This window comes from Arachis hypogaea, chromosome 20 (assembly GCF_003086295.3).
Source record: "Arachis hypogaea cultivar Tifrunner chromosome 20, arahy.Tifrunner.gnm2.J5K5, whole genome shotgun sequence".
NCBI lineage: Eukaryota > Viridiplantae > Streptophyta > Magnoliopsida > Fabales > Fabaceae > Arachis > Arachis hypogaea.
In genome coordinates, this window is record NC_092055.1 from 101,173,094 (window position 1) to 101,183,092 (window position 9,999).

General features: G+C 38.7%; 1 protein-coding gene across 1 annotated transcript; it reads left to right on the forward strand.

The window, feature by feature from the left end:
* Positions 1–5,215: 5,215 nt before the first annotated feature.
* On the forward strand, positions 5,216–5,706 carry LOC112786065 (ran-binding protein 1 homolog a-like). Its single transcript, XM_025829488.2, has one exon. It carries the CDS (start codon positions 5,218–5,220, stop codon positions 5,704–5,706), a length of 489 nt encoding a protein of 162 aa, XP_025685273.1. The 5' UTR covers positions 5,216–5,217.
* Positions 5,707–9,999: the final 4,293 nt, after the last annotated feature.

A 9,999-nucleotide genomic window follows, 5' to 3' on the forward strand; every position in this document is an offset into this window, starting at 1 on the left:
CGTTTGACAACCAAGTCGAGTAGTCCAGTTCTCGGATGAATCCTGCTTCTAGGAGGATGGCCGTTTGCCTGGCTACCTCTTCTGCTCTTTCTTGCGACATTTTTCTCCTCCTCTGGGCCACTGGCTTGGTTCCCGCCTTGACGGCCAGATGATGCGATATGAGCTGGGGATCTATCCCGGGCATATCGGCAGGCGTCCAGGCAAAGAGGTCGGCATTAGCCCTGATCATTTCCATCAATGGCTCCTTCATTTCGTGGGGGAGGTTCCTGTTTATGAATGTGAATTTATCGTCCTCCTCGCCGACCCTGAACTTTTCCAAGTCCCCTTCTGGCTTTGGTCTAGGTTTGTCGTCTATTCTGGCGTCTAGGTCAGCCAGGAAGACCCTAGACGCTTCTTTGGATTTTTTCCTGAGAGAGAGGCTGGCGTGGTCGCAAGCGACTGCCGTTTCCAAGTCGCCTTTGATGGATCCTACGGATCCATCATCAGTGACAAACTTCATCACCAGCAGCTTTGTGCTAATGGCGGCCCCCAGGTCGTTAATGGTTTTTCTCCCCAGGATGATGTTATAAGCTATGGAGTCTCGTAATATTACGAAGTCTGCCATGACTGTTCGTCGCTTTTGCCCCTGTTCCACAGAGGTCGGGAGTGAGATGATTTCGTCTGGCTTGATGAAGTGGTCCCTCAACCCTACCACACCGTGCTGGTGGGTCGTCAGGTCAGCGTCCCTTAGTCCCAGGGCATCGAAAACGTTTCGAAACATGATGTTTGAGTCTGCCCCCGTATCTACCAGGATTTGTTTGACGAGGCCCGTCCCGACCCTGGCCGTGATGACCATGGGCGGACTTTTCGGTGCCTCGTCAAACCATTGGTCCTCTGGGCCGAAGGAGATGGGTGGGATTCCTCGGAAACTTCTACCTGTCGAGGTGGAGACCGCTAGGACCTTGGCGTCTTTTTTCTGTGCTGACTTTGACCTTGGGGCGGTATTTCTGGCCGTTACCACGTTTACCACCGTAAGGCCGTGGTCGTCACCCTCTGGTTCCTGCCGTTGCCTTGTTGGCCGGGATCTATCTTCGCTATCGTGGTCCTGGTTACGTCTCCTTGGTTCCCGTATAAGGTGGGAGAAGTCGGCAAGTTTCCCATCCTTGATAGCTTGCTCCAGGGCGTCTTTTAGGTCAAAGCAGTCTTGGGTCTTGTGTCCGTAACCCTTGTGGTACTCGCAGTAGAGATTCTTGTTTCCTCTCGTTCTGTCCTTCAGAGGTCGGGGCTTTGACAGTATCCCCTTTTCCGCTATTTGTTGGTAAACTTCGGTGATTGGTGCTGTGAGGGGGGTATAATTGGTGAACTTCCCAACTCGGGGGAACGGTTTGGGTGTTTAGGTGAACTTCCCCTTTTCCGTCCCTGGCGTGTTCCTTTGGTCTTTCTCTGCCTTCATAGTGCCGGGCTTGGTTGTAGGCGGGCTGCCACTTATTGGCAGCCACGACCCGGCTGACTTCTTCGTCATTGATGTATTCTTTAGCCACGCACTGGATCTCTTGCATTGTCCAAACGGGCTTTGTGGTAAGGTGTTTCCTGAAGTCCTCATTCAAGAGCCCGTTCGTCAAGCATAGACTTGCCACCGAGTCTGTTAGACCGTCAATTTCCAGGCACTCGTCATTGAAACGGTCCAAGTATTTCCTGGTCGGCTCTCCGGGTCTCTGTGTCACCCCTAGCAAATTGATTGGGTGTTTGGCTTTGACAATCCTGGTCGTGAATTGAGCCAAGAAGGCGTGGCTGATGTCGGAGAATTGAGTCACCGAGCCCTGCGGGAGGTTGTTGAACCACCGTATCGCCGGGCCTGCCAAGGTGACCGGGAAGGCGCGACATCTGACCTCGTCTCCTACCCCTTCCAGATTCATTCTGGCCTCAAAGGCCATCAAGTGTTCCAGGGGATCTTGTGTTCCATCATATTTCATGTCTGTTGGCTTGTCGAAGTGTTTCGGCAGCCGGACCTCGAGTACGGAACGGTGGAAAGGGGTCGCTCCTATTATTACTGGTCCCCGGGTAGTTCTCCCTGGCTCGTCATTCTCTCGACGGCCGTCCTCTTCGCCTCTGTTTGACGCACGCCATCTCTCGTGTCGGGCGTAAATGATGGGGTCTCGACTTCCTCTTCTGGCTCGTCCCCGTCCCCCCGTGCTCTCCGACTCGTATTGGGGGCTGGGTGAGCGCCTCGAGCGGCTCCTTGAACGGGAACGGGTGGGGCTTCGCTCCGGGGTGCGTTGGTCGTGTTCTCTTTCGGCTATCCGGCGTTCTAAGTCTTGCATCCTATGGCACAACTCTTGCATTATCCTGGCGTGATTGTCGCCAGTTCCTCCGAAGGGGCGTCTCTCGTGAGTCTGCGTCGCATCCCTCGGAGGCGACCTCTGCTGTTGTCGGGTTTCTGTCGAAACGGCGCCTCCCCCAAGCACGGGAGGCGCGGCCTCGCTGCCGGTCCCAGTCTGGACTAGTACGAAGTCCATGGACGGTCCCCACAGACGGCGCCAATGTTCGGTAGGTCGGTTACCGGACGGTTCGGGTCAGGACCCTGGGTGAAAGAAAGGGCTCGTCTGGTCACGATCTTCCAGTCCGGACTGGGGAGGTCCCGAGCACGTCGTGTGAGAAGAGAGAGAGAGGGAGGGTGCCACCTGCAAAGACACTCCGACGCTCTTGTCAGAATATGTGCAGGCGAAATGAGGGTGGTGTAGGGATGTGACGTACCTCGGGGGAAGAGCCATTCTTCCCCTTATATACATGTCAGCCCTGGGCCCCTCTGGAGGCCAGGCCCATATTTTCAGGGACGCTGTCCCATAGCTGTGTGTGAGCTATATGGGACGCGTGTCCGGATCGGTTAAAGGACGCGTAGCCGGACTGGGTGGAGCTCCGGTCGGGTTGGCCCGCAGGAGTCCTGCGCTGGGCCGTAACAAATAGTAATAACACTAATAATAATAATAATAATAATAATAATAATAATAATAATAATATCTCATAACTAACAGTATGATAAAAAAAACTATTGTTGATATCATATACATCATTATTATAAACATGTAATAATAATAATAATAATAATAATAATAATAATAATAATAATAATAATAATAATAATAATAAATTTATTAGTTAAAACATATAAATAAAGAACATAAAAATAAATATATTTATTTATCATAAAATAAAATAAAAAATTACTTATCCGTTGAGAACGATTCAAATATTCAATAATGTGCTCTTTAGATAAAGTAAAATTACGAACCATTTTTTCTTCTTTATTAAATGAAGCCCTAAACCTTTACTGATTCTTTCTTCTCACAAACTTACTCCATTTCACCCTTAATCTCAACCCTTTCACTCTCAAAACTCTCACTCACAGCAAGTAAAATAAAAGGAAAATGGTGAAACTCTCATGACTTGCATTTTGCTTTTAAAGGCTGGCTCCACTACTCTCCTTTACACGTGACACATGCAGGGGGAGGCTACCAAACACATGTTGCGTTTTGGAGCTTCGACGGGATGGTCAAACATGCAGGACATGTTGGCATGCAGGGGGCAGGGACACGTTTCGAAGTTTCGTTCTCCTCCCATGCCAAACGCAAGCTGCGTTTTGCAGTGCATGCAGCTTTTTTAATTTCAACTTAGTCAAAATGTAACTTGCGTTTTGCAGGTTACTGACTTTTGCAGTTTCACATTTGTGGATTACACACCATGACACAATATAGTTGCACATCACCTTTTTAACTTCCATAAATAAATTAATTTCTGCACAAAAAGTATCTAAATTTTTTTTACAGCTATGCCAAATATATATTAAAATTAACTATCAAAATTAGTTATTAATATAAAATAAATATTAAAATATAAAAAAGATAAACTTAAAAATCAACCGAATTTATTATTTTTGTTCAATATTTTTAGTTATCACTCCAATTCTTTTAATTAAACAATCCAATAACATACTTTTATCCTACACTTTAAATATTCATAGCTAATTGCTTGACAAAAACAATAAATTCTATTGGCTTTCTAGCATTCTTTGATATAAAATATATATTAAAAATAAATCAAACAACACATATTTATGTATGTACAAATACATAATAATTCATTTTGAGAAAGTCTAGGAGCCAGCACTTTTATTGAAATCTGGCCAGCACTTAACCATCAAAAGAAAAGTAAGTAATCTTATACTATTAGATGTCATCTCACATTATTAAAAATATTGATGATAACTACACATCACAAATTTTGCTGGTCCCCTAACACTTCTCATTAATTTTTGTAATTAATTTTAGGGGTTAAGTACTGTTTTCGTCCCTAAGGTCTAGAGTGAAAATCAAATTCGTCCCCGATCTTTTTTTGTTATTAAAACCATCCCCAACATTACAAAACGTTATAAAATCGTCCTTTTTTATCTCAATTTTATTTTTTGACCAAATTACCCTTAACTATTAATAAAAAAATAAAAAATAAAAATAAAAACAAAAGTAAAAAACTCCTCCCCCCACCCCCACCCCTACCCCCACCTCCGATGTCTCTTCCCAGTGAGAAAACCTAGCTTCTTCCTCTTCTTCTTCAACTTCAACACCGCCACCCTCCTCCGCCCTCTCCTCGCGCTCTCTCTCCTCTACTCCTCCGCCACTAGCAACTCCATTCTTAACCCCTTAACGCCTCTCACTTCTTCCACCCCTTCTTTCACACTCCAACACCGCATCCAATTCCCCAACTACTACCTCCTTCTACTCACTACCCACCATATCAACCCCCACCAACTTGAATGTGTCTATTATTACTACACAAACACTTCTTGATTCTCAAAGGTTTAATGTTACTAGGCAGGTATGGCCTTGGATCAAGACTCAAGAAGCTGGGTTTTTTCATTGGCCTTGGATCTTGATATCCCCTTCCTTCTGCTCTTTGCAAACTTCCCCTTCCTTTTCCTCTCCCACCCAAAAAATTCCAATTCTTCTTCTCTCCTTCAGCAACAGCAACAACTAAATCTAGCAACAACAATTATTTTTCTCTTCTTCACCAGCAACAACAACAAATCCAGCAAATTCAACAATAATAAATTCATCAAAATAAATCACTAAAAAATTTAAATTTGACAACAATTCAACAATCATCAATTGCACTTCAAATCCAAAATCAGCAACCACAGAAATTAAAAAGAATTAAAAAATGATGTTTATGTTCTTATATCTCAGCATGTCAAATACCGAAGTCGAGCACCGTGAAGAGGAGGAGGCTCCTGTCGGCGAGGACGAGGACACCGGAGCTCAGGTAGCTCCGATCGTCAGACTCGAAGAGGTCGCCGTCTCCACTGGCGAAGAAAACGAAGATGCTATTCTCGATCTTAAATCTAAGCTATATCGATTCGATAAGGACGGGAATCAATGGAAGGAGCGAGGTGCTGGAACAGTGAAGTTCCTGAAGCACAAGGAAACTGGAAAGGTTCGCCTTCTCATGAGACAATCTAAGACGCTCAAGATCTGCGCCAATCATTTGATTCTACCTTCGATGAGTGTGCAGGAGCACTCTGGGAACGAGAAATTATGTGTTTGGCATGCCAGAGACTTCGCCGATGGTGAATTGAAAGATGAGCTTTTCTGCATTCGGTGCATTTTGCTGTCGACGGAGACGGCGACGTGGGATTGGGCGGCGAAGTTGTGGACCTCGTCGGGGAGAAGAAGGTAGAGAAGGAAGCAGGGGCGGAGATGGTACGGTGACGGAAAGAGAGAGAAGAAGAATTGGGGTTGTGGTTGGGAGGGGGGATGAGAGGGATGAGAGGGAAGAAACTGAAGAGATGTAGGGTTTGGGTTCGGGTGGAGGGGGGAGGGGGTTGTTTGTTTTTTTTTTAATATTATTTTTATTAATTATAAAGGGTAATTTGGTCAAAATAATAAAATTGAAGTAATAAAGGACGATTTTATAACGTTTTGCAACGTTGATGATGATTTTAATAACAAAAAAGGTTGGGGACGAATTTGATTTTCGCCCCAGACCTTAGGGACGAAAACAGTATTTAACCCTTAATTTTAGTATACAAATAGTATTTTTATTTTTTTTTATTTTTTAATGATTATTTTTAATAATATAATAATAAATAAATATACAAATATATATGACGTACATCATTTTTTAAATAATATTTATTGACTAATGTTACAAAGCCAACATAATTTAGTTTTTTGTCTAGCAATTTTTTAGGAATAATTTTTTTGTGCACAGTATTAATTAAAAATATAATGTTAAACTATTGAATTAAAGATATTAGATTATTGACTAAAAATATTAATTAATATAAATTAAAATGACTGAGACTCAATTTTTAGATTGAAAATATTTGGTATGTTTTTGTTGAAAATTGATTAATTTTGTGTAGTTGTAAGTGGGTAAACATCGCAAGTAAACAAGATTAACACGTAGGTGGAATATTGAGCCAATACACATAATACGTGTTAGACATGTGACAAGTTCTCTTCTAATAAATAGGGGCGTGTTGCGCTATGTAGATTGTGTGCTGGTGTTTGACACATATCATGTATTGATTCGCTGTAATTTTAATACGCAACTTAAGTGTTGAGTATTTTATTGTCTATAAAATACAAAGTTTGTTACCAATTTACTTATTGTGAAAAAAGTTATTTTAGATAAAAAATAATTTAAATAAAAATTAAATATTAAACAAAAAATACCATAAAATTGACCAAAATATAATGGTTCCAACTGTAGTCTACGTGTTGGGGCAACACGCAACAATCTGCGTATTGCGTCAGAGCAACCTATAATAAAGTAAATTAACCCCATATTTACTTAGTGATACATAATAGATAATACGAATTAAAATAAGTTTTAATGCGCATAGTGTACTGCACATTGTAGGTAGCATATTCCTTTAAACTTCAAAGCAAAAAGACTACTCAAAGAGATATCAAGGTGTATTCTATATTTTATTAGAGTAAATAATAATAAATAAAGATATCATTCCTTTTAACTTTATATTTTTGTATTTATTTGGGGTATGCGATATCTCCGTGTCCGGTGCCCGCATTATTGTCATTTGTCCCTGAATTAGAAAAATATTTTGTGAGTATAATGATAATGATGAAGGTCGCACTTTCCTTATCATATGTCATGAGAATTTTGGTTTTTTTAATATATATATATATATATATATATATGCTAAAAGATTAATAAATTTATTATTTTTATTTATTATTTTTTATTATTAGTTTAATTTTTTAGTTTAATAATTTAATATTATATTTTTAATTTATATTTTTAAATATTAATAACTAATTACTGACTAAATAATAATAATTCTATTGATCTTCTATTATTTATATATATATATATTAAAAATTTTAATTCACCTTTTTAATATTTTTTAATTTTAAATAAAAATATAAATTTTTTATATTCTAAAAGAAAATTTACATACATATTTAAAATTTTATTCATTTAAAAATAATTAAAAAATAAATTAAAACTTTTAGTCATTACTCATATGTATATATATATGGCTTATTTGCACGCAAACTTTGCAACTTGCATTGCGCCACTGAAATGAAGATTGTCTTCTTTTTTACCAGCAAGTTATATTTTTTAAAGGAGTAGGCATATATATCATCATGTGCATCGCGGCCTTACGTTGTTGGTCTCTTTCTGGTTGTAAGTTTTTCATGGGACTACTTTAACTCTTCCTTAGTCTTCAAATTGATGTCTTTATCCAGAGCAAATAATATATGGTCTTCAATTTCCAACCATTATTAACATCAATGACAACTGCATCTGCAACTAACATTTATTTATTTATTTGACAGAAATCTGCAACTAACATTCATTTGATTAAAGTAATTCCAATTTTCATGTGACCGTAACAACCACCATTTCCTACAATATTGTCGTTTTTAAATATCTATATAAATATAAATAATAGTTAAATTAATTTCTGAAAAATTATATATTTTTTAAATTAATTTTTATTTTTTTAATCAAATTTGTTGTTTAAAAATTTTAAGTTAATCATGTTAGTTCTTTTATCACTTTCATTTTTAACGGCATCAGAATTTGTTGATATGATACTTTAAGTAACACCACAACACATACCTAATAGTCATAATTAGCGACTAACATGATAAACATTTAATTATTCTGCAGGTCCCTATAATTTCACCGAATTTTCAATTAGGTCCCTAAACTTTTTTTCTTTTCAATTAGGTCCTTAGAAGTTAAATTTTTTTTTTCAATTTTAGTCCCTGTTAACGTTAAACGTAAAAAAAACGTTAGTGAATTATGAAATTACTTGTATACCCCTATCTTCCACCTATAAACACTTCATATTTTTAATTTCTCTTATATATCTCTTCTTCACCAGTTTTCTTTTTTCCCAGTTTTTCTCTTCCACAAACCTATAGATCAAAGTCAAGGAACCTCTTTCATTCTCTCTTCGGGAAGCTGTGTTTTGAGGAACTCTAACCCGAAAGAAAGAAAACACCTATGTTTATGTGGGAAGGCAGTAACTGTGTACCTTTCATCGGCCGTTTCTGACCATAGTAGGAGGTATGTTGCTTGTGGAAAGATTCCAAAATATAACTTTTTTGAGTGAATTGGTGATTATGACGGTTCGAAGAATGGGTGGCCAAAGAAAATGAGGGTTCACTATTTTCGTGGTGACACTCTAATTCTTCGAACTTCTGGAACAACAAGAAATCATAATAGAATATTTATTTTTTACCCTAACAGAAGATGCAAATTTTTCGAGTGGGTTGATGAAAATGGTGCAACAAGAAGCATATCTGCTGCTGTTGGAGTTGTTAGAATACAAGATTATGGTAAGTTGGAGGTTAAAATGAGGAAATTAGATGCACAAAAAAAAAAGATAGAGAGACTAAGCATGAAGATAGAGAGATTGATTATAGAAGTTAGACAAATGGATGCTTGTGTGGGTAGATTATGTGATGAGTTTAATATTGTCCAAGAACAAGTTGAGATATTGGAAGACAATATGAAAAATCAATGCAAAATGCAATATATACTGTTTATATTTTTTATAGTCTTAGTAATTGCAATGTGGTTTGTAAGAGTTTAAAGTTAATTGTGTTGTGAAATTCTAATCTAAGAGATTCTACAACTTCAATCCAATTACTGTTAATTATGTTTAGTTTGATTAAATTTTGCATTAATGTATTTTTATGTGTATAACAATAAAACACAGTTGATAAAAACTTTAGAGTTCAATATTTAAAGTTAAACCATATGTCCACAAGTTACCGAAAATAAGTGGCCATATAATATGCTACATATCTAAATATTCATTAAATAAGTGTTCCTTTAAACCATCTGTCCACAATATATCACAAATAAGTGGTCATATAATATGCCACATACCTAAATGTAATCATACTTTAGTCTTCAGTTAGGTCAATATGTAGACTTGGTTGCCTTGTTGGTTTTTTCACTCCTAACTTGATCCGCCCACTCTTCCTCACACCAAACACTTTTGTCTTTGGTAAAGGTTGAGAAGATTCTCTAGGTAGTTGCTAAGAATCTGTAGTTGCAACAGGTAGGAGAGACTGTAAGATTGCAGAAACAGAAGGTAAGACAAGTTGTGAAGATCCAAGAGGTGCTATGATAGGAGACTCAGAATTTGTTGCACCGATAGTTATGGTTGGGGCCTGAGAATCTAAAGTAGCAACTTTGTGAGGTGATTGAGTAGAGGTAGCAACAAGTGTAGTGGATAGCGGTTGTGAAGATACAGCAGCAGGTGTGGTAGGGAGTGGTTGTAAAGATGCAGCAGCAGTCCTTCCTATACCCCATCCTCTGCCCTTGTCTATTCCTACTTGTCTTCTTCTTTTAGATCTATGGATATTTACACCAGATCTATTGTCAGCAGCAACAGCAGCTCCATTTAAGCCAGCCACATCATCTCCGTTGGTGGCAGCAGCAGCATCAACAGGCTTTGAAGTAACATAAATCAGTGGCAAG

Coding starts and splice junctions, on each gene's coding strand:
- LOC112786065 (XM_025829488.2), top strand. CDS start 5,218: ATGTCAAATACCGAAGTCGAGCACCGTGAAGAGGAGGAGGCTCCTGTC.